Source organism: Camarhynchus parvulus, chromosome 1 (genome assembly GCF_901933205.1).
Source record: "Camarhynchus parvulus chromosome 1, STF_HiC, whole genome shotgun sequence".
Taxonomy (NCBI): Eukaryota; Metazoa; Chordata; class Aves; order Passeriformes; family Thraupidae; genus Camarhynchus; species Camarhynchus parvulus.
This window is the reverse complement of record NC_044571.1, coordinates 99,172,311-99,197,411: the sequence shown is the minus strand read 5'-3', so window position 1 is coordinate 99,197,411 and position 25,101 is coordinate 99,172,311. Positions and strand designations below refer to the sequence as shown.

Below are 25,101 nucleotides of genomic sequence, written 5' to 3'. Positions count from 1 at the left end.
CCGATCGTTATCTGGCCGACTCCAGGAATTTATTTCGGAGTTTGAATAAACATCCGCCTCTCAGGCTGCTTGTGGTCAGAGACTCGTTTGGATTTCACAATCTTTATAAAATACATTCTTTGATAGTATGAATTATTTCTAACATATATTACATAAATGATCAGCCAGAAATCTAAATTAATAAATGCGAAAGATTTTATTTTCGCGACCAAAATATGGTCCTCAAAACCCATAGCCAAAGAGACAGCATTGAGCCCGGGTTCGGTGCTAGGTGAACCTGGATCCAACCTCCATCACATCCGATTCCCCTCTGTTCACGAATGCTGCTTTTTTATACAGTTTTGTTATGCCTGAGGCAGAGGTGCCCCGATTTCTTTTGTAACCCTGCATATGTACGAAGATTTCTTTCACTGTGCAGGGCTGGACAATTGCTGTTTTTGCTGAGTAGTACCAAGCGCTGATCATGTCATGTCAAGTCGTGTATTCAGCTATATGTTCCTTGACTTCAACTTCGGTTATCTTGATTGATGGTATCTACAGAGCCATGATCACCCTTCGGTGTTCCTTGGTGGCTCCGAGAAAGCCCATCTCCGCGCCTGGCCACGTTCTTTTATTAGTAAACGAGGCATTGTTCTCCTGCTGCCACCAGGAATTTTGTAATTCCAGTGTAGTAATCTGTCTCCACGTTGCTCGTGGTCTGAGCCTCGTTGGATGCTAGGTTCTCTTCACAATTTTTATTTTACACATTCTCCCCTTAAGCATGAACTGCTGTATAACATATATTACAGGGGACAAGCTCTGAATGCCAGACAGAGGAGTGTGAAGAGGGTGTGAGGGTGTGTGCAGCTACCAGAGTAATGATGAATGACCAGGATAAAAGACACCCGTGTGCGGGCGTCTACCAAGTCTAACAAGTACAGACGAATTTTACGACCCGTTTTTTTTTATCTAAGCACCGCCAGCCTACGAAGGCCAAGGCTGGTATTTCGAAAGAAGCCCTCTGTGAGAGCCCGACCTCACTGCGGCGGGGCTGAGGCGGCACAACTGGCAATGAGCAGCCGCCATGTCGGCCGGCAGGGGGCGGGGCCCCGCGCGGCTCAGCGCGCACGCGCGCGGCTCGCGCAGGCCCGGCCTCGCTCCGGCCCCTTCTCTCTGCCCTGCCACGTACGGGCGGTGGCGGCGGCGGCCGTGCCCGGGGCTGGACCGGGGGGGCTGCACCGGCGGGACGGCGGAGAAGCCAGAGTAAGAGAGCCGGGGCTGCTCCCTGGAGCAGCCGCGTGTGGAAGCGGCGGGAAGGAGGGAGAGAGGGGCAGCTTTGGGTTTGGGGTGAGCCGGCCGCCCCCTCCTCCCGGCCCCATCGTTCCGCGGTGCCCCTGGCGGAGGGGCCGGGAGACCCCTCGCGTCCCCCGGCCGCGGCTGAGGGAGGCGGAAAGCGACCGCGGCCTCCTGGGCCCGGGGAGCGGGAGATCCCGGGATCCCTGCCCCTGCACGGCCCGCTGTTTCCTGGGTCACCCAGCCACAAGAGCTGCCGGCTCCTCACTGTCCGGCAGGGATTGGCTGTGATTTCTGTTCCCCTTTGGGCCGGGCCTGCCCGAATGGGAACTGGAGAAAACCGAAAAGAGCTCTTCTCCGTCCTGCTCCCTCGCGTCACTCCCCCGCCTGCCTTGGGAAAACTCATGGCTCTCTCTCGGGAGGCGTTTGGGAGGCACTTCTGCTTGCTCGTGTTTCTGTCGGCGTCACTCTAATCCTTAACCCTGTTTTGACGGAAAAAAATAAAGCAGGAGTGTCTGTCCTTCAGTCGCCTGGGCAAGGCTGTTTTTCTCTGCTGCTGCGCAGAAAGGGTAGTGAAATGCAACGTGGTCATGAGATGCTGATTTTAGAGGGGATCCTGAAGTGACTGGCCTAGATTGGGCAATCCCTGTCCACATGCACCACCTAGATTAGTGCATGATGTGAATGGAAAGTGAGCTGGGAGGGGAGGAGAAGTCTGTACCTGCAAAATGCAAGTGGTACACCAGGAAGGTTAGAAACATGTCAGTGTGATTCTTACGGAAAGCAGTCTGTAGTCTGAAAGATGGAGACATAAATGTTTTTTTTGTTGGTTGGTCCTCGCCCCAGGAAAGTAGACACTGATTTTTGTTAAAAAGCTCGTTAGTGTGCATTCTGGATGTGTTCTCTGTAAAACTCTCTCAGTGGAGTCATCCATTCAGCTGTGTCACAGTGAGGGAAAAAGCTTTAGTGCTGTGTAATTCAGCAATTTGAGTATTTCACATGGTTTTCTATAACAGTTGCAAGCTATTGCAGTGTTTAGAATCTGTGTTTTTAAATCTGGACACCTTCAAGCAGAATGGAGAACAGCTAGACCAAAAAAAAGTGCATTTATTCTCCTGCTACCTTTTCGTAGTCGGAGATGGACAGCAGGTTTCTGTGGGCCATGTGGGTAAATGAGGCATTACAGTAGCTCCTTTCCTTGCACAAAGAAATGAACGATACATTCGATCTGTTGAAAGGCCACAGGAGTTCAGCTGTGTCCACCAAAATGTGTGTATGTTTAGGACTTAGAGATGAGGTTCAGTTCTTAATGTTAACAGTTCCTGAGTAGCAAATATTGCAATGCTGAAGAAGCAAAACCGGTGCCCATATCTAATGCTTAAACAGTGTGAGTGAGTAGCTAAATGAACTCTTTGGTTCAAGCACTGTTAGATGCATTATCTGTATTTATCCAGTGCAGTAAACTTACCTGGAGCTGGAGCAGGCTGGGGTGAAAGGGGCCCTATCTTCATGCCATGCCTTGCTTATTTCATAAAATGTGAGTGAGGCATCAGAAAAGTAGTCTCTTCCTGTTCCCCTGCTTAGTGTGTCGCAGCAGTCTCTCACTGTCAGGAGCAGGCACAACCCTTTTTCAAGGGGAGCATTTCGTACCCAGGACGAGGAGAGCAGCTGCCAGTGGCTTTGTGTCTTTTCTGGGGTTTGCTTGTTCTCTCCCTTCATCCTGTATGTTCCAGTTTACTTCCAGATGAGTTGGAAGAGGAGAGCTGGGAAGCCCAGCTTTATGTGAAGAAAGGGGAACCTACTGTTTTTCTCTGGTTAGCAGTGAATCATCTAAAAATCAGATTATGGATTGTTGAAATTGGCTGTGCATGTGAAAGAGAGGAGTTGCCAGAAGGGTACACCCATGGGGTCAAAAGGGAGGAGCCAGGGGTGTTCCCTATTGGACTGTTCTGTATGCTAAATCATCTCTTGATCTTAGTCCTGGAAAGGAATACATTACTGTTAGGAATTCCTACATGCCATTAGAAAATTAATAAAATATTTTATTACAAAATTAGAAGTCTTGTCTGAGATCTCTGTTAGATGAATGCAAATTCTACAATACTCAAAAGTGTACATCTGATTGTTACATTATGGATAAAGCAAAGGCTTTTTATATTGAGTATATTCACTAAGATGTTCTAAAGTGAAAGATTGATGTGAATTGTGTCATTCTAGGGAAGTGTGACTGTAAATATGTTTATTTTCTGATGCAGCTTCCTGTTCCCTGCATTGATAGTGCATGGCGGCTTATCCTAACTCTGCCCTGAAGTGAGGTGGGAAACCTGTCCAACAATCCAGCATCACTTAACAAACAAGGTAATGATAAATTTGTATTTTTGGAAAGGAGATTAAAGGAAACCTGTGGGTCAATACTGTTTTATTTTTTAATGCTTAAATTAAAAAAAACTCCAGCAACCAACCAACTTGTGCAAAACCCTATGCTTTTAAATGTAATTTAGAGTTAATTAGGTTTTGTTGATGTGCCTGCAGTCAAGACTCCTATGTTGCAAAAGCTGAATAATGCATTAGTGAGCATTAACAATACTATAAAGCTCACAGTTTGATCACAGTGCCTCAGCAGCAAGGTGGCTTTGTTAATTGCTGGTCCCTTTTCCCTGCAGTTAGGCTGTATCCACCTACCTCTTACATGTGATGAGGAGAGCGAGTTTTGATCAATAATTGCTTGTGTCTTTTTGGGCTAAACAAAGGGCTTTGCCTGAAATCTTTGCTTTGTATTAAGTTAATTACCAAGACCTCCAGAAATTTAATTGCAGTCTAAAGATGGCATTATACTCCATCTTTTTAATGCAAAATATTGTCACTGAAACAGTAGAGTTAAATATAAAGAGGTGCATCAAGGAGTGTATTAAAGGCTTTAGCTGAGTGTCTTGTTTCTGGTAGGAGAGAATTTTCAGTGCGGTACTTCAAAAATAGACTGACTGTAGGAAAATTCATTTTTCTCATAAGGCACTGTGTTATAACATCCTTAAAGGTGAAAGAAAAATAGCTGCATGTCTGAGAGTTCTTTTTGTGCAAGTGAATGAACAATGTACTTGCCTGCATGTGGTTTCAAAAATCTTGAGTTGGATGTGGGCTGCTTATGTTTTAAGATGTCCAGTAATTGTATGTCAAGATGTTGTATGTTAAGATAACTGCTTCTTTAGTTGCTCCTCATTCCAGATCTATTGTTTTGCCCCTGTCCAAAACTTGAAAATAGGAGGGGACATTTGACTAACTATGTGGATCTCTTTTTGTGGTTTTTTTTCCCCTCTTATTCCTTTTTTTGAGTAACTTCACTGTAGTTTCAGATTTTTAAATGTAAAGCCTTTGTGTTTTTAAATGAGAGATGCTTAATACAAAGTGGTAATGTTTAAATTTTCTTAACTAAAATGTTAAAGATATAGTAGAAGTATATGCTGTGTGCTGCTAGGACACAAGATAGATACTCAGTGGCAGCAGTTGTTCACCTCTTAAAACACTGAGAGTAACAGACTGTTGTGGCCATGTGTTGAGCCCAATGAGTAGCTAATGTGTGGTCTATTGAGCTGCTTTTAAAAGTCTAAAATCTTGGTTAAAGTATCCCAATCAAAGTTTTCAAAAATTAAAAAATTGTATATCTTCCTTTCTGGAGAGGACCCCTCAGTGAGTTCTGATCATTTGTGTGATAAAACCAATGTTTAGCTCTGCACAAAAGTTTAGAAAATCATGCATGATTCAGCTTGATCCCCTTAGTAAAGCTACCTTAGAGCCTGAAATCTTTGACATATTTGTTCTGGCAGTCTTTTCTTAAATGAAAAAAAAAGCCATTTGTTCTTTTTTATAAGGGAGGGGCATGTAAAAGTAATCGAATTAGGTGATAATGTAAAGCTTCAGAACTGTCATCAGATAGATTAAAATAACTAACACTTCAGTTTTCTGAAATGTTCTTAATGTTTTGCTGCTAACAGGTCTGAGGTGATAAGGAATCCACCATGAATGGGCAGCTGGACTTAAGTGGGAAGCTGATCATCAAAGCTCAGCTTGGGGAAGATATTAGGAGAATCCCTATTCATAATGAAGATATCACCTATGATGAATTGGTGCTAATGATGCAAAGAGTTTTTAGAGGAAAACTTCAGAGCAATGATGAAGTCACAATAAAATATAAAGATGAAGGTAAGGTTTAATTACTACTGTTGCAGTTTAATTGGCTACTCTTGGTCTGATATGGTTTATCTATGGATAGAAACTTTGACATTCACCTTTTAGAATTGTCCAATGTCACGGGCAAATGCAAGTGATTTCTTGTGAAATCTTTTTGATCAGACAATAGAAGCTATATTTCTTTATCTCTTGTTATGCTTTCTTAACAGCATTTCCTCCATTTCTTTCCTGAAATATTTTCTCAATTTTTCTCTTGGAACATGCACTTTTTGCTGTTGCAAGAAGTTGATTGCAGGTTTTCTCTTCTGTTCATTCATTTAATCTTTTTTTTTTGAGTTTTCAGTGGTTTTGAAGGTGTAAAGAGAATAAGCATGTATGACCTAACACAAGTTCTCGTAAGACTGAAAACTTGATCTAGGTGGTAGTAATTCTTGATTGTTTTTGTCCATCAGTAAAGATTAGAAAAATAATTTTAGCTTGAAATAATGCATTAAAAGTTATCTTTCCTCTCTGGGACCATTTGAATCTGTTGCACATTGGTTGTTCCAAAGAAAATATTGATCATTAGTGTTAAAACAAACATAACCTTAAGGACTTCCACAGAATGAGGAGTGAATAAGCCTTTGAGATGCATACAGACAGAGAGTTATGGTTGGAGGGCTTTTCCTCTTTGAATGTCAATGGGGCATGGATAAGTTACTTAATTTGGGACAGAGGCATGGTGTTCATAAAATGAAACTTGGAATGAAGTGCTAAAATCCAAAGTCTCTTAAAGATTATGCTGTTGCACAGTAAAAAGTGCCATGTTACTGAAGCATTCGTGTTCATTTCTCTCTATAGCCCTAGGAAACTTTACTGCTGCCTGTGCTGCCTAAAATGTCAACTTCTGTTTATATATCTAAGCAATAAAATTTCACTTTGAATAACTCTGAGACATTTTTTGAGGTTCATGAAGTTTTTGAGATGCTGCTTATCAAAATTGTAAGTAGTGTATGTCTTGCGTCTTGACCAATATTTTGGGTCTTGATCTTTAGTTAGAGGGAGCTCAGTGGATTTGTGGTTGTTTTGTTTTCCCTCTCACCACATTTTTTTTCTTTCTGAAATGAGAAAGGTGAAAGGAGATGGGATGCTTTTTCACTAGATTAAATCAAGTTAGTTACTTTGGTTTTTTTTGCATTTTTACCCATGCTTTAAATATGGTCATTTGGGGGTTCTGGTGTATACTACTCTGTTTTATTCTGAATAAGATAATGATGTATGATGGAGACAGTAATAACAGTTTCATTCTTTGGTTGTCTTTCACAGTCTAGACACTTCCTGCTTTCACTTCTAGTTTTCTTTGTCTCAGAATTGTATTTGGTTTGCATGGCCAGGTTTTGGTTGTGGGGGGGCTACAGGGGAGGCCAAAGCCAGGCAGCTCCAGGACAGACATGCTGCTGGCCAGGGCTAAATCAGTCAGACATAGTGGTAATGCCTCTGTGGTAACATATTTAAAAGGGAAAAAAAAGTTAGGGCACAGATGTAGTTTTGGCCAGAGAAGAGAGGAGCAAGAATATGTGAGAGGAATAGCTCTGCAGACACCAAGGTCAGTGGAGAAGGAGGGGCAGGAAGTGTGCTCCAGGCAGCAGCGCAGAGATTCCCCTGCAGCCCATGGTGCTGACCATAGTGAGGCAGAATGTGCTCATGGAGGTCCATGGAAGTGCAGCCTGTGGAGGAACCTTACACCAGAGCAGCTGGATGCCTGAGAAGAGGCTGTGACCCTGTGGGAGGCCTGTGCTGAACCAGGTTCATGGCAGGACCCATGGAGAGAGGAGCCCATGCTCAGGCAGGTTTCCTGGTAGGACTTGTGACCCTTGGGGGACCTGTGCTGGAGCAGGCTGGTCTTGAAGGGCTGCACCCAATAGAAAAGTGACCCACGCTGGAGCAGTTCCTGGAGAACTTCTGTTAATAGGATGTACTCACATTGGAGGACTCTCCCATGGGAGGGACCCCAGGCTGGAGCAGAGGAAGGACTCCTCTGCCTGAGCAGTGGCAGAAACCATAACCTTTGTTCCCTGTGCCTCTGCACCACTAGAGGACGAAGAGATAGAGCTGGAAAGGAGAGAGGGGTTGAAAGGTGAATTATCCTGCTTTGATTTTGACTGGTAATAAATTGAGTTAATCTCCCCAAGTTGAGTCTGTTTTGCCCATGAGGGTAATTGATTTGTGATCTCTCCCTTTTCTTATATCTTGTCCTTTGTTCTCTGTCCTGGCCATTTGTGGAGGGGAGTGATGGAATGGCTTTGGTGGGATGCCCCTGGCATCCAGCCAGGGTTAACCCACCACACAGAATGTATACTACTCCACTGTGATTTCAGCGTGTGTTATGCTAGCTGATCATCACTGCTGCAAACTGTGTGGTAGCTGATCATCACTACTGTAAACAAATAAATGTTCTTGCTATCAGTTAGTTGCAAGTGGTCAAGGAAAATGTTAACAACGCTTCAGTTTGCTTGTGATATGAGAGGTGTTAACATCCTTAACTTCATTTCAGCTAAGTTAAGGTTCTTCTTTAAATCTGTTTCAGTCATTGGATGCATTGGATGATGTATATAATAGATATAGTAATATATACATTTTAGCAATTTCTGTTTTATTATTTATCCCTGCAGACCTGCAGGAACGCTTGTCTGGATCTGTTATGAGGAGATACCTTAAACTGATCAAAGGATGTCCACTACTTCCATAACCTCCATCTGTGTCTTCTCTGAATTCATATGCACAGTCTTTCAGTGTTCAAAGAATGTTTCATCTACCCCTCCATATTCCTACATTATATTTAGGTTATGTGGGGCTTTTATTAATTACCAGAGAAAAGAAGCCTCAGGTTGAATGCTGCTTTTGAAGTCAAGTTTTAGATTCAAGCTTTCAAACCCCTGAGCTAAGGAAATTACTCTGCTAGATGTGAAAATTTTCATGTGCTATTTAAAGTTCTTGAACACACATAACCCAATGTCAGCTAAAAAACCTCAACCCCAAACTAAAGAGGACTGTCAGCAGTGAATTTGTGTGAATCAAAGAGTAAAATTGCATCTTAAACGCACCATGTAACTGAGTTACACTTGCTAAAAGGCCCTGTGGAGCCAATAACAGGAACTTTACTTTTTTTAAAGTTATACTTGAATTTAAAACAGGGTGTAATGTGAGATTGGCTTTTGCTCTTGTTCTTCATTACCTTGTAACAGAAGATTGTTTACTCATGCTGCATGTATTCAAGCTGCTGTGCTAGTCAGTAATCTCAGCCTCTGTTAAATTTACTAGAGTGTGGGGAAAACTACATTTTGATGTAGTGTGGTTTTTTGATTGTGTAGGGTTTTGTGGTTTGTTTTTATTTTTTTAAAAATGGACTAAATGAGAAATAAAAGGGTGGATAAGCCTAATAGATAATGAAGCTTAGTAGATGAGGAAACAGCTGGCAGGGCAAAGGAATGAGTCAGATTTCTAATGTTATGAATACATCATGGTGATGCAGCATTAATGCTGAAATACCTTGCACAGCCCAGTGGTTAGTTTAAGGGAGTCACTAGTTTATAGAAAGAAAAAAGTTAGAATTGGCATAACAGAAAATGTGGTACATGGGAAATTGTAGAGAGGGAAAGCGGTGTCCCTTGTAAAAAATGAGAAAGATAAATTCCTAAAATAACAAGATTAGAAGGAAAAATAAAGGAAAGTCTGTTTTATTTTTCAACAGAAAATAATTAACATTGTGTAATCCTATCTGTGTCATGGTAACAGGAATTAAGCTTCATTGGCATTCCTTAAGATGAAGAGTTTTTTTACTATATCTAATATACTTAAATTGTCAGACACTTCTGTGACTTGACATATACCTTTTGAATCCTAGCTTATACTCTACTTGGATAATAATTTGATGCCTGTCTATAGGAACCATAGAACTGACTTTATGCATCTAACAAGATTCTGTACTTGGTACTTCACGGCCTTTTTTTTTCTGCCAACAATTTAAAATAGAAAATTTGTTCATTATTCTTAATGCCTTCAACCTAAAGGCTAAAATATGTGAGGGAGAATTAGGATGGAATGATCCCAGTTCTTTTGGGTGACATTAATCCATGTAAGCCATGTGTATTGATGTGCATTTTCTTTTCACTGTGCAGGATAGACTGCTAAGAACATGCATCTTTGTTCAGGTGGTGAATCTGAATGTTGACTGGTATGACAGAAGAGCATCAAAGGATGGTTTGTCAATGTTGTGGCTTGCTCAGAGAAGTAATTACAATTTATTGTGTTACCATGATGATAAGGAATAGAAGGGTTTTGTGTTAAGACACCGGTGGGTTTTGGTATCAGCACTTCGGAAAGGTTACTGAAAAGCTGGAGAAAGTGTTGAGTTGGAGGGAGCACACACCTCATCATACCCCTCTTTACCGCCAAAGTAAAAAAAGATCTGTTTAACTTTGATAAAGTCTGATTGTCCAAGTCATGTTATGGATCATAATGGCAAACAGGGACACTGAGCCTCCTCTTCCTGGCACTGGCAAGGTGGCACCAGGGAGGCTGTGTGTCTGTACTCACTTTTAATGTGTGCACTCCAGGACAAAAAGAACTTGGAAAAGCTGCAGAGGGGTTTAGCAGGGTGTGGTGAGGACAGGGAGGGGCTTTGTGCAGGTGGGAGCATTGGAGGGAGCTGGGCTTATTCACTGTGCTGCAGAGGGGGCTGAGGGCAGAACCAGTGGAAGGGGAGTTGCACTGTGAGCATTGAGTGCAGTGTGACCATTGAATGTGAGCAATTTGCAGTAGCACCAGATGGCAGCAGCCAGAAATTGCAGTTTGAGAAGTTGAGCATGAGTTTTGGCCAGGAGGGCAGTGTGTCACTGGAACAGGCTGCCTGGTGGGGTTTGGAGCCCTTGCTTCTGGAGACTTTCCAGTCTCAGAGAATCCCTGACTGATACTGCTATCAACAGATGTGAAAGTAAAAACAGGACATAAAAAAAAAACTTGAGAGGCAACACTATTTCTTTCAAGAAAACTTGAAACTTACTTTATATGCCATCACTTTATTAGTGTTTGTAACTTCATTTTGTTAGAAAGCACCTTCTTTGAAGACTGACACTTCAGGCACTGTGAGGTGTTAACTAATAGTACTTAAGAAAACCTTCCTTTGCAGAGGTGTTACTTGTAGTCATGGGTGACAAACTTAGAATATGTAGTTCTTCAAATTCTGAGCTGTTTCTACTTGATATCATGCGTTTTATTACTATTCATACTGAAGCATTATTTTCTTTGAAAATTTTAACCATAACTTAGATACAGTTTGCCCTTGTCACCAATGTGTAAGGAATTTATATACACTCAGAATTTTTAGGCAGTGATCTGTAATTGGAAACATGTTCCTGTGTCTGTCCACAGAGCCCCCTTGCTGCAGTGTTTTGTGGAGGAGTCTGGGCAGCCTGGAATTGGCTTTGTTCCAAGCTGTGTGGCATTTATCTAAACACTGTTGCTTTTCAAGGTGAAACTTCACTCGGTGGTGTTTCACCTCTGTTATGAAACTGCTCAGGCAGGAAGTGTTCCTGCTATACCTTGTGCCAGTACACGTTTTCCTGATCATGTGCTCTCACTCTTTCCTTTGCACTGCTTAGCTTGGGTTCATTTAGGCTATGAATAACCTGTTGAACATGTTAAACACCAGAAAATCTGTCCTGACAAAGACAATAGTCTTCTTTTAGTTGTGATTTTGTTGAGTAACCAAGATGTTAACATAGCTTTCCTTGACTCATCTTAAAAATTGTGAGAGACCAGACTTAATGGGAATTTTTTATCTCTTTTGAGGATTAATACAATTAAAGATGATCAGTGCTTTGTATCGTAAGAATAAATGATCCCATCCAGTTCTAATATAGTTTCTGGGACAGATGGCAATGTGCAAATTCATTAGGATCCTCTGACATGTGACATGGAAGAAATTCCATGCCTAAGAGGTGTGACTTTGTGTAAAATTCCTGTTTGAGAGAAGTTTTCTTTATTTTAGCATCTTCATGTCTTCATACTTATTTGTGGGTTAAAGCTGAAAGAGATCTTTACTATTCACTTCTATACATGAAATTTGTTTTTCAGCAAGGGAATGATAATAGTCTTGCAACTCGTGTTCTAGACATTTGAAATTTTATTTTGGTTTTTAAAAATTGAATTGGGGTTGGCTTGTGCCATTTATCTGACTCTTGTCTGTTCATGAACAGCACGATTCTGGAGCCACTTGGTGTAGGCATTTCACTTATAACTGGTGGCATCATTCTTCCTGGTGTTGGACTTGGTGAACTCTTAGCTCGAATTTTTCAGAATGATGAACTATATGGAACATCAAAGGGCTAATGTCAGAAGATTCCCTTTTGGAGCCATTCATGCTTCTGTCTTACCTTCTGTGCACAATTTCTCTGCACACTGATTCTTGCACTCAAATAATAAAGATTTTTTCTAGTGAATTCACAATCAAATAGGAAGGTTATTTTTGAGTAATGAAGGAAGACTTCTGTCCTGATGTGAAGCTCAGTAGTCATAGGCTGTGATTTTAATGTAACTTTTTCTTGTTCTTTTCAGATGGAGATCTTATAACAATTTTTGATAGCTCAGATCTCTCCTTTGCAATTCAGTGCAGTAGGATACTTAAGCTGACATTGTTTGGTAAGTATAGAATACTGTGTTTTTCTCTGTCTTTTAAATAATATTTATTAAAATTCAGGCAATGGACTTCACTGAGAGGTACAAAACACTTTAATTTGTCGCCTTAGAAGGTGAAGAAACTGCAGTCAGTAAGTTGGTACTGCTGAGTTAATACATAATACCTGCTTTCTCTTGTTGTTTTTCGTGAGACCTTTTCATGAGACTTAATGGAAATGGAAACTACTGATTTTTTACACTTGCTCAAAGTGTAAAAAGCATTAAAGTATTTGGCATGTGTGCATATACATGTAATCAGTGGTTCTTTCTTCCTTAGTGCCCTTTTCCATGTTCTCTTCCACTCTAACATTTGTGGGGTTTTCTTCACAGGTGCATGAGAATTCGAAACTGACACCTTGCAGTGGTGCACTGCTCCAAACTAGTGTTAGTTGTTTGGAGTTGAATAGATGTTAACGTTTATCCTTTAGCCTTTGTGCAAAAGTTCTTTATTTTCAAACTACCATAGGTAACTTGGCATGTAGTTCCAAGCCTTTAACTTGGACACTGGCCTTATTTATGAATCGCAGCAGTGTTATGTGGACTGTGTTAGTTCTAAAGGGACACTTTCCAGAACCACTGTATCATTCAGGGTATATTCAGGGAAATGAGTAAACAATGCAGACACTAACTGTGGACTTTGGTACTTTTTAGCTTTTCCTGAACTGAGATTATATTAAAGGAACAGTAAGCTCTAGAATGAGTTCTCTGTGTAGACTAAACTTTGTCACTTTAAACTCGGCAAAGGATGATGATGCTACAAGCAAATAAAAGTTGGAATTTTTTGGTCATCTTAAACTGGATGTTACTACAGTCTTAAGTTTTATCTAATTGCTGTTTTGCAGTGAATGGCCAACCAAGACCTCTAGAATCCAACCAGGTGAAGTACCTGCGCCGAGAGCTGATAGAACTTCGCAATAAAGTCAATAGTTTACTGGACTGTATAGAACCGCCAGCGGAACCAGGGCTTTCCACTAACCTGCCTGAGAGTGGTAGGCAGCCTGGCAAAGAGTTGTTTGCTTTGATTTGCAGAGTGGTGTGCTGTTTACAAAGTGAAATATGGATAATTTTTAATTGTTGCTTGATGGCCCAGAACCTAATTTTTAATGCTTTAGTTATTTCAGAGACAGGATTTTTGTTCGATGTATCTGGAGTAAAGCCGTGAACTAACTTAGGAATGGAACTTCAGAATCTGAGGTTTTGTTGCAATGTATGAAAACACTGTAACTAACACCTGTGAACTCCAGCAATGTCTTTTGAGGGCTTTTAGCCAAATTAATAGTTTGTTGTTGCTGAAGAGTTCTTGCTCGCAGTTGAGTAGTCCCTCTGCTTACTTTGGGCTAGCTCTGGTGCTTATCTTGTGTTGCTAAGCAAGTTTGATTCACTAAAACAGTAAGAAGTGAATTCAGCAAAAATTATATCCACTTTTTTTGCCAGGTTAGGAAATTGAATCTACACATTTTGCGCTCAGACCAGCATCAGAGCTGTCTCAGGGTAAGCAGCACAAGGGTGCAGGTAGGGGTGGGAAAGGATTTTTGGGGGAGGGCAAAATGGGAAAGAAAATCTTATTCTAACAGTTTTGAGGTATTGAATTCCTAGTTTAGGGCAGTTGTACTGCAAATATTGTATCTCTGTGTGCTTAACTACGGAGTTTAGGTAAGCCAGACACAGAAAATAATGACATAAAGCCATGAAGTACAGTAAAGCCCTGAGTAAAGAGGTGAACTGAGAACATTGGCCTGCCTTTTAGGAAATGTTGCTTTTGTATTTGCACTTTGAAATTTTACTGCTTTTGTTGCTTAAAAAAATCTCAGCCCTGTTCCTACAATACATGCAATTTGTAATTTCAGTGGAATACCATGGATTCTGGTTACAAACTACTTGAAAGGAGGTTAGAGTGATGATCTAAGAGTGTAAACAAAACTAGCCAGTCTGTATCTATCTGTAGTTGTTTGTTTTTAACAGAAAATGTATAACTCTTAGGTAAGGCATTTCTGAGCAATTCAGCTATGCGTATAGTTGCAAAGATCTCAACCTCACCTGTCAGCTTAGGAGAAACTAGTGGAGAAAGGTAGAGTACAAACCAGAAACTGCAGATGAAAAAGCACCATAATAAGTTGGAACTATGCTGTATGTTTTCCTAATTTTGGATTCTTTGTGGACAGTTCATTTGTTTGAAGCAGGAGCTTTGTGCCTTTGAATTTCAGAACTCATGATATATTATATTGATAGTCCACAGTGTTAGTGTATCTTTGAGTAACTGTGAAAGAAACCCAAGCTTTGTGATCTATCCTAGTTTGAGATACATCAGTGATACTTCACTGCTATCCTAACTTGCACATTGCAACAGTTACATTTATAGAGCCCCCCAGCTGTGCGGTGTTGCGATTGCTGCAGTGCAGTGTGTGTGTGTGCTGGTGTTTCAGTTCTGGAGAGCTGGTAACCGGGCGTTTTGCTTTGTAGATGCTGTAGATGGTAGGGACGAAAAGCCTGCTGCTGCTGACGCTAATGTTAAGCCATCCACTCAAGTTATAGCAGCGAGCATGTCTGCATTCGATCCGCTAAAGAACCAGGATGAAATCAGCAAGAATGTCATGTCAGCCTTTGGCTTGACAGATGATCAGGTGTCAGGTAAGGATGTGGCTGGTGAAAAGGAAAGCTAAACCTGTTCATAATCAATTGCTCCAGTTTTGATTTGTCACAAAGCATTTGTATGTTGGATGTATTAAGCTGTGTTCTGTGTTCACTATGTCTTCAGAATTCTAAAACTTGCTATGTTAAGGTGTTGTGTCTATGTGCTAACTTTCGTATACAAAATATTGAACTGCTGCTGTTGATTTTAGTGTTGTGTTTTAGCTTAGAGTACAAAATGGCTTCATTTTTAAAAAATTGTAATTACTTAAAGCTGTTGTGTGGACTAACTTAATTGGTATCTGTCAATGATAGTAGAACTCACTGCTCTCTGCTTTAAGGTTTGATCTTGCAGTTCATGTTCTTGGCCTGTGCTTCTGCTCTTTGGGTCATTCAGAATGTGTAGTATGATCCCACCTTTTCTCTGTTTCATTTTAGAAGTAAATAGAATCAACGTTTTTACTGTTAACAGAAAGGAATAACATACTTGTCTGAATTACATTTATTTTTGAAGAACTGAAGGACTGCTGGCCCTAGTAATAGAATGCTAAGCATATGAAAACTGACTATACTAAATGAATGCTGTCAACTTGAGACAGGATAACTGAAGCTAGAAAAGCAGTGTAGAATGTGATAAGGAGTGTGATGCAGAACTTAGGGAAGTGATTTTGCACAGGACCTGTGCAGGCCTGGCAAGGTTTAGTGGTTCATTGAAACATGAGAATGGAACTGCTGTTAGCTGACAGGATTTGCTGTGTACTCTCATCTCCAGAGCAAGTGAGTTTATATGATGTGTGAAGTAATGATACAGATGAACAAACCAGTAGGAGCTGGAGGTCATTCTCCAGTATGCCTGCCATGGCAAAAGAGGGGAGTGAAAGTAATAGATCTGCACACAATCTGTGTGATTGTGACTGTGCAGTATCTAAAGTTGTACCCACAGACAGTGGTTGACTTCAATATGAAGTACAGGTCTGTGGACCAGGCCTATTGTGTGATCTCTTCCTCGTTGGCACATTTTGGGTATTGTCACAGCATGGTTCTTTCACAAACCAGATGAAAACTTGCAGTGGGCTGTCTGAACAAGTAAACAATAGCAAGTGAAGCACAACTGGCAGAAAATATGAGTTAATTTTTGAATGAGTGGTTGTGATCAGTGGTAATTCAATATTTGTGTCTCCATAATTATTCTGAGAGAGGGAAATTACTTGACCATTCTTTGAATGTGCAAAGAGCTCCCCAGAGGACCATTTAAGCAGGGTATAAGAAATCCCATTTCTAAAGCTGCAATCCTGCAGTTATGTATATAAGTGCCAATCAAGTAGTAGGCAGATTTAATTAACTTTCCCCTAATAAGGTTAACCTGAAAACACAATCAGGGACTTGTTGGATGCATATTTATATTGCGTAAATATAAGTATCTTAAAATTGCAGATGTATTGGCAGCAGTTCTAGTACTTGTGCTTAACTTAAAGTGTGTATTTGAAAGTAGTGTCTCTTAGCATTCATACAGTTGGAAAGATCCAGGTTTAAGCTCCCTTGTTTCTAACAAAATATTTTGCATTAAGTTGTAGTATATTATATTTGTTCAAATGTGTGTTTCAGAACTTCTTACTAATGTAGAGAAAATTTGAATGCCCAGTTTCCATGCTGTCTTTGGGTGTCAGCTGAATATTTTCAGAATTAGCGGAGCAGACAATTGCTTTTAGACTAGAACCTGCCATATCCTTTCTGGGACTGTGATTTTAACACCTCTTTGGAGGTTTTCTGTTCACGTGCTATTTGACTATCAGTAAAACACTTTGTGGCCTGGTCCATGTGTTTCACAGCAAGATGCTAATCCATTTGGATAGCTCCATGCAAGCTTTTGCCTTTCCTCCAGATAAGAAAAAATAGGTAAGTTCATGTTGTGTCCAAATGTGGCAACTCCTCAGTGTGTGTGTGTGCAAGGTTAACACTTGAAGCTATTGAAAAAATATGCTGTCTTGAAGGGTTTTACCTCACAAATGAATCAGGTTCCTCAGAAGAATGAAATCTGAGTGACCTAGAGATAGGTGGAAAATTCTGCCCCCTCTGCCTGCCCCTCCCAGTATTTTCAAATGAAAGTTTCGACGTGCAAATATACACTTAGTTTTAGCTTGGGTATGACATACATGTAAATCTGAAGTGGAAAAAATGTTAAAAACATTGCAAGGGAGGGATCTAGAATTTTTTAATTCCAATTTGATGTTCATTTCACATACTGTATTTTGTTCTTGCTCCTCTAGGACCTCCCAGTGCCCCTGCAGAGGAGCGGTCAGGAACACCGGACAGCATTGCTTCCTCTTCTTCTGCAGCCCATCCCCCTGGGGTCCAGGCACAGCAGCCACCCTACCCCAGCACGCAGCCACAGACGGGGCAGGTGGAAGGTAAGCAGGGTGCTTTTCTACTGTCCAGGATGTGAAGGATGTTGTCTGATTCTGCCTTGAATTAGCAGACCCCAAGTGGATACCAAACTGCCAATCCGTGTGTGCCCCTAGGCAGAGCAGCTTTTGTCCTTGCTGCCCGTGCTGGTCCCGACAGAAACAGCAGATGGAGCAGTGGCTCTGTTTGAAAGGGCGGGTCGTGTAACACGAGAGAATTTTCGTGGTACTGTTTTCTGCTTGCATCTGTGCTCTTGTCATACACTGTGTGTTGTGTCAAGCTTTCTCTCAACTCACAGTTTGTGGACTTGTCTACTATGTATTAAAACTTGTTTACTCACCATTTCTATCTAACAGACTGGAGCTAGTATTTCATTGCTTCCTTTTTGTGTATGGCTCTGTGCTAGTCAAATTAAACCCTGTAACTGTCTTAAATGCATGGTACTTCCTTACAACTCCTGAGAGCTCGGCTGGCTCTCCTTTAAAATTAAGGTCTTAACTCTGGTATTCAGATTTGTTTGCACTATGCCCTTAAAAAAGTTATTTAACTTCTCAAAATTTACATATTCTGAGGTTTCCTACATTTGGGCATCATTTCTTCTGGTCCTATCTTCTAAGTGCGCTGAGCCTTCAGACCTTCACACTTCTGGATTAAACTGTCTGTGAAATAACCTGCTGTGTTACTTCTTCCTCCATATGAAGAATAATATAAAATTTTTTCTGTGCTGGTGTAGGCACACATGAGAGCCCCCTGATGCTTGCTTTACTGATGCTCAGACAAGTGCGAGATAGTGATCACAGTATCCACAGTCACTTGGATTGTCTTGCCTGAAGGGAAAAAGTAACATTTTGATCGAGCACAGCATTTGAACAGCTGGTACTTATGTATAATATTTAAAGAGAAATGAATACTGCTGGTTGAAGTGGAGCTTATGAAACACTTATTTTGCTGCTTTCAGCCTTTTCTCGCTTATTAGTCAAGTGTTATAACATAGCAAGAGACATCTTTGTAGCTTAAAGATAGAGCAGTTTGGCGTTTATGTCTAAAAGTTACTTTTGCAAAAAAGGGCTCCAGGTTCTTCTATTGGCAGCCAGAAAACTTAATGTTCAGAAACCATATTCTCAGCTACTGAACTTGCATTTTATGAATTTAATTTTTTACTTTAGTTTAATACAGTAAGGTAAGAAGTTTTAAGTGTTGTTGTTAAACTGGAATTGAAACAAAGAAGTGAAGCACTTAAAAGCACTAGCAACACTAGCTTGGAATCCTGTATGGCTGCTAACACCAGGGAAAGGGAAAAGTGTTTGTTTCAGTAAAACTCATCTTACTTGGGGAGAAGATGTTATCTAGGCTCATGTGTCAGAGTAGATGTAGTGATTCTTCTAAACTTGGGTGAAGGAAAGTATAGTACAACAGTACTAATTTTAACGGGTATGATCTGTAGCTTTATGTAGTTTTTATTACTGCTACTGCACTCTTTTAAGTATTGATTATATTTTCTTCACTCTGTGGTTCAGTCTTTGGGAAGAGATCAGAAGTAACTTTTCTCCTTGTTCATTAGAAATTAGAGATACATTGCTTATGCTGTGCGTGGTATGTATGTGGTAAACAGCTGGATAGTGTAAGTGCAATTATCAATTTAATTCCAAAGTGTTCAAAGACTTTTCTTTGAAACATGGAGCAGTTTTCTATACATCACTGAGGTTTGATAGCACCTCAGTCCAGGGGTAATTTGGGGACTTCTACTGTTCCCCCCAAGCAGAACTTTGGATAGGTTTTGATTGGTTTTCACCAGGATGGACTCACATAAATGGCCCTGCTCGTGAACAGCAGGTTCTGTTAGAAAATAGTTTTGAAACTAATTTGAAATTATTAGTTCACTTCATAAAAAACCCAAAATTCCCCAAGCTCTGCTTCCCCCACACACTTTCCCAGTACTTTGAAGATGACTGGTGATGCCAATCATGTGTCAGTCATTCTGGTGTATCAGGGTTTATTTATTAATGGCTTTCTCTGCCAGTAAACACTGTGATGATTATGATTTGATAGTCACACATAACAGCCTAATAACCAGTCACCTCACTTCTGTGTGCTGATACTACTGAAGGGCTGCCTCCCTTGAGAAGTTTTCAGCATTCACTAATTTGAATTAAATTAATCCAGCAAAAATGTTCTAGTACAATGCTGTGTCTTGTGGCCTCTGCTTTTCTATCACTAAATTCAGTCCTAAACACACACAAGAAGCAATTATATACAGATGTGGATGCTTTTTTAGTCTCTGCTGAAATACATGTGAAATCTCAGTCCCATAAGCATTTCATGATCTTCTAGGGAAAAGAATGTTGTGTGAATATATGTAAATGGTCTGTATTCTGAATCAGACTAAAAGTCTTTTTCAGTGCACAGGAACAATGGTCAATGCTGGCAGACCTTTCACTGCAATAAGCACTGCTAAGTACAAAACCAGACATCAGTGCTGTAGCTCATCTAGTTTTCAGAATAAAAACCCAGGGAAAGAAAAGACACTGTGTCTGAGGACCTAGAGTATCCCTGCCTGTATTCATGGCTGTAAATTAAGAATGTTTTCTTAAATGGCACTGGAGCATCTCTCTGTTCCCCACTAACACCTCAGCCCTGGAGAAGACAGCAAACCTTCTCAGAAACGTTTGGTAAAACTCCATGCTGTTTCTTTGCTAGCTCTTTACCTGGGATTTCCAGCAGGTGCCAGTGTGGTCTCTCTGTTAGCCTGTAGGAAATATCCCAAGATAGGCAGCCTGCTGGTTATTCTCCCAGAACTTCCCCATGTCAAATAAGCTTCAGAAAGAGAACTTTCTGAGTTTGTAATTCTTAATTATCAAGCTAACAGGCGTAAATTCTGTTCAAGCCTTGTGTTTTGCACTCATCATCCCACAATAATTGCACACCAAATAATATTTTAAGTGACTGCATCTGTATAAAGTATTCTAAACACCTTAGTGTGAATATAAAATACTGTTACTTTCAGCTGCAAGTAATACAGATAAAAGAAGAAATAAGGAGTTACTTTAAATCACTGTGGACAGGGGTCTGTCTGGGAGAACTTGGAGCAGAGTCGAGTTGCTTTTGTCTCTGTGCAGCTCTGAACATAGAGTTTACAGTCTATTTATACAGTCTCCTGATCTTTGCAGAATGAATAATAGTACAGTAACACTTCATAATAGTAAAGTTTCCATGTCTGCTTCAGTTCAGCTAAGCTTTAGTTTTGGCATATAATTGATTTTGTTCTTTGACTGACTTTCTAGATTGAAAAACAGCAGAAGCATAAAGCCTCAACAGGACCCGTAGGTTGTGTAAACAAATATTCTGCCTCTTCTGGCCAAGAAATTGAAAACAGTGAATGTAGGAAAAATAAGCATTGACTTGGACTACCCAGCTTAAGAATATATGGTGTTATTTTTGCTTCTGGTGTATACTGCTGGGTCTCTTAAGAAAACTTGGCAATGCTAAGAGATGGATGTCTTATCTGGAAAATGTGGTCAGCATAAATAATGTACCACTTGCTTACAGTACTTGGTTGCAGAAATGGTCTTAAAAAGCTAATCTAAACAGACAGTCTGAGGACATGTTTAACTTTTGAAGTACTTAATTTACAGTGTAAGTTCTGGAGCAGTTATGAAGATGTTTAAAGATTCTTGGTCTGTTACCCACCAGAGTAGTGCCAACTAAGGTGCATAGATTCTGGCAGCCTCTGAAAATGTGCAATAGTAAGCCTCTTTAGATAAACTTAATTTAGTCAGAGCAGCATGTTTCAGAAACTAAAATTTGTACTTTGATGTCACTGGGTTTGTTTCTGTGATGTTGAACTGTCAGGGTATCGTTCACTGTAATGCACCAGGGTACTGGGCTTCATCGAAATGCGTTTTTAATCCCTAGGTCAGATGTATCAGCAGTACCAGCAGCCTGGTTATCCTGCTCAGCAGCCGCAGGCTCAGCCCCAGCAGCAGTACGGCGTGCAGTACCCAGGTAAGCAGCTCTGCAGCAGCAGCTCCTGCAGTGCCCAACCCTGTCAGGCTTCAGTTCCTGGCCCTGTGGGGCAGGTCAGGGTGCTGAGCTGCTCGGGTGCCTGTGTTCCTTGTGGGAACTGGCACAATTCAGAAATTGCCAGGAAGAGAGTGCTGTAGCTGTTTAAGTTGTTAATATGTAGTCAGAGTTCAGTCCTGCTTGATTGTGACCAAAGGCAGACGTCGTTACTGATCAGCAGAATGCCTTGTTAGAAAGGCAGGCAAAATGAATCACCTGAAGGGTGAGCAGCCTTCAGGATTATATTCTGCAGTCATGGGATTCTAGTAAGTGACTAGACATCCCAATTTAGCTTCCTTAAATATCAAAGATGTCTAAAGATGGCCCCTATTTCTTGCATCTAGAATGATCTCTGTGTCCAAAATTTACTGGAGCAAACACTGTAGTTGTCATTCAGTAAATCCTTGGCTAATTGATATACTGTAAATCCCAGAGAAACTTTCAAGTGATAGTTTTTCTTTTTTAGCTTTTGGTTTTGCTGATACCTTAAGTAAAGGTGCCAGTAGACTTTCAGCAGAAGAATATTTTAGTGCACTAGAGGTTTATGTGCAGTGAAATACGAAAAGCTGGCTTTGGTGTATACCCAAAATAAACTTGAACTCAGAACTTTCAGTTCCTTCAGGAGCAGCTGGCATCTAGGAATGCATAGTATATGCTAGGAATGACAATCCAGATGAGGTGTAGGGATGAACGTGTAAGAGTAGATTCTGTAACAAATTGCATTTTGCTTAACAATTTTAGAAAATGATACAAAGCATTTATCATTCCTTGTTTTAAAAAATCCTCCTTAAACTAAACAAAAGACTCCCATTAAGTGACTCAGAGCCAATGTGACCTTTTCTTGGTGCACGGTGGGAGTGCATCACTTTTTATATAGATGAGAAGATTTGCAGAGCTCACAAAGAAATTCCATGCTTAGCTTGGATAAGAGCTCTAGAATAGCTGGTCTAAAGGTTTGTGCCTCAGACCTTGTTCCTGTGCACTGTGTGAGAGCTCGTTGGTTTGAGTATTGAAATGGTATCTTGTTCTCTGCAGATTTCTCCCCACCACATTGGTAATTAGAACACAGACAGATGTACTGAGGTATAATTTCAGAAGTAGCAAGCCTGTTGGAAGTAGAAGGTTCTGTCTGACACTCTAGGCTTAAAAACTGAGTGGAGAAACAAAGGAATTCCAATCTGCTTTCTAGACATATCGTACCATTGTCTAATCCATTATTTTACTGATGTTTCTGTGAAAACTGTAGTGCAATGTGAGTTTTGCTTTCCAACATCATTGTCAAGTATGAATGAAATGCCACCAGAAACTTCCTGGGCACCTCTGTCATAACTAAGTTCACAATATCTTCAGAAACAGAGTTTGCTTTGAGGACTTCTTGACAGCAACCTTTGGAGATGTTGAGTCATAGGATCTTTTTGTTTGTGTTGCTTTAGTTCTCATGAGTATTGTCTCCTTTCAAACCCATGTCTCCCCAAGAGCAGGATACCTTCCCACTCTTGTAGATCTACTAGGCAACAGTGGCTATTTATACATGGGTGTAAAAATGGACCCTTCAGAGGTTTGTCTCATGAGTAAATTTTGATCCCAGTTTCAAGGTGAGTTTACTGCAGTGCATTCTTACCCTTACTCTTTCCATTTAGGGCTGTGCACTCTTAATAATTTGTGTGTCTGGTGTTTAATGCTGACAGGATTCCAGTCACTGGAGAGGTTTCATTGCAAGTAGCTGCAGGTGTGTTGGATAAAAGTAGCTGTTTCTTCATGAAAGGACTTTGTTCCATTTTAAAATTTCTGAGAAGAGAAATTCCCTTTGGAAGCTAGTGTTATACAGAAAAATCAAATTTGAGACGTGTAAATGGAAGTTTTGTGCTAAAGTGTTCTGTTCTACATGACCTTTCCATATTTAACACTAAGGAACTGAAAACACCTATGATTTTACCAATTATGTTTTTAATATAAAACCCTGAGAGTATTGTCAAGACAGTTTAATTTCGAGATTTTGTTTGGGAAAAGGATTGAATTTTGCCTCATTTGCCAATGAAGACTTCATTTTTTTGTGTGATATTAAGGAAAAGACTACTTGCCTTTTTTTTTCTCTTTATTTCTTGTCAGTCACAGGGAAACTGTTTTATAGTAGCTGTTGTCAGTGTGCTCTGCTGCCGCGGTGTGCACCAAAACCCCGGCCGTGCGCTTATGTGAAAGACAGGAAAACTCGCAGTTCACGCTTGGTTTGCCTTTTCTGTGCTTCCTGCATCGTTTTGCGTTTGTCACTGTGAACATTAGGAACAGCAGGTCTTTCTGCAGGCACCCAGGGCTCCTTAGTGTCTCTCATCCCACCTTACTCTCTGCCTTTCCAGCAGGCTACAGCCAGCAGCAGCCCCCGTCGCAGCAAGCCCAGCAGTTCCCGGCCTACAGCCAGGCGGCTGCCCCGGCCCCGGCCGCTGCCTTCCCGGGGCAGACGCAGCAGCTGCCGGCGCAGCAGCCGCCGCAGTACCCGGCGGGCAGCTTCCCCCCGCAGCCCTACACCACACAGGCCTCCCAGCCTGCCGCCTACAGCGGCTCCCAGGCGGCCCCGGGCACCTTCCAGCCGCGGCCCGGCTTCACCCCCCCACCCGGCAGCACCATGACCCCCCCGCCCAGCGGGCCCAACCCCTACGCCCGCAGCCGTCCCCCTTTCGGGCCGCAGGGATACACCCAGCCCGGGCCCGGCTACCGCTAAGGAGGTGCCCCGAAGACAGCGACTGACACGTGCGATTCCATCCCGACAGACTCCAGAATTTTTAATTGAGATTCCAAAACTGTAATGAGGCAAAACTATAGCTGTTAATTAAATTCTGCTGGGGGGAGGGAAATTACCAAATCTTTCCTGCTTTAAATTGTATTCGCTTCCTAGTTTAATTTGGGGCTGGGTGGTTTTTGGAAAACACTACTTAAATGTCTGTAAAGTGATTGACATTCTAGCTTGCCTTGTCTGAAGGATATGAAGATACTAGTTGGAAGTTTAGCCCACTTATCAGGCTTGTTCTTACTAATACCATGATGTACTAAATTAGATTCATTCTGGAGGTCAGACTAGATATGATGTATTATAAATTGTAATGTTCACATGGAAAAACTAATAAAAACCCTGAATCTATTAAATGCCTGATCTTGATTTTAGAAGTTAGGTAATACTGAACAAGACAACTGTGCTAAAACCAGTGTGCATGCTGGATGCAAAGACTTCGTGGTGAAGAGCAGCGGTGCTGGGGTCTGTGTAGGAGGAGAGGCAGATTTCTGGGTGTGTAAAGGGAGAGGTGCTGGGACTGCAGATGGCTTTCACAGAGGTTTCACAGCAGGGGGTGGTTTTGTGCTGTCTGCTGTCATTAATTCTCAAGTGACTCTTTTACCAAATAGTTAGAAACCAATCCGTAAAATCTTAAAGCCTCTTATCAATTTTGCTTTAACAAGGTGTGGGAGAGAATTCATTCATTACTTGAAAATTTAAACCAAATGGGTAATTTAAAAAAAGAGCTCTTAAAAAAACCCCAGCTTTCCACAGGTTCTTTGCCACCCAGAAGAACTTGGGAGTGCAATCCTAGTGACTCAATTTTAAGCCAAGAAAAAGCAGATCAAGGGATGTAATGAAGTCAATAGACCACATTACAGCAGAGGGCAAAACATTCCCCCAGTTAATATTTTCCATTTTGCTGATTCTAGGAATATGTAAAACTAAGCAAGGAATAAAAAAATGAGCTGGCACAAGCTGCTTGAGCTCTCCTAAAGACAAATTAGGAAGTTGAGTGAAAATATTCCTACCTTCAGCGTCCTTAAACAGTGCTGTGCCCACAGCTAGTCAGTAAG

At 41.1% G+C, this 25,101-nt stretch overlaps 1 protein-coding gene across 4 annotated transcripts; it reads left to right on the top strand.

Moving 5' to 3' along the window:
- The first annotated feature begins 1,085 nt into the window (after positions 1-1,085).
- TFG (trafficking from ER to golgi regulator) lies at positions 1,086-24,399 on the top strand. 4 transcript variants are annotated; one of them, XM_030961136.1, is made up of 9 exons: positions 1,086-1,242; positions 3,528-3,630; positions 5,262-5,469; positions 12,052-12,135; positions 13,014-13,160; positions 14,632-14,799; positions 17,067-17,207; positions 21,115-21,204; positions 23,619-24,399. In XM_030961136.1, exons 3-9 carry the CDS (start codon positions 5,286-5,288, stop codon positions 23,975-23,977), a joined length of 1,173 nt encoding a protein of 390 aa, XP_030816996.1. In that variant the 5' UTR covers positions 1,086-1,242; positions 3,528-3,630; positions 5,262-5,285; the 3' UTR covers positions 23,978-24,399. The 4 variants fall into 4 exon arrangements, with proteins under 4 accessions (XP_030816996.1, XP_030816985.1, XP_030817011.1 ...); XM_030961125.1 differs by having other exon boundaries at positions 23,616-24,399; XM_030961151.1 differs by lacking the exon at positions 14,632-14,799.
- The last annotated feature ends 702 nt before the right edge of the window (positions 24,400-25,101 follow it).

Coding starts and splice junctions, on each gene's coding strand:
- TFG (XM_030961125.1), top strand. CDS start 5,286: ATGAATGGGCAGCTGGACTTAAGTGGGAAGCTGATCATCAAAGCTCAG. Junction 13,161..14,631: donor CACTAACCTGCCTGAGAGTG/GTAGGCAGCCTG, acceptor TTTGCTTTGTAG/ATGCTGTAGATGGTAGGGAC. Junction 21,205..23,615: donor GTACGGCGTGCAGTACCCAG/GTAAGCAGCTCT, acceptor CTGCCTTTCCAG/CAGGCTACAGCCAGCAGCAG.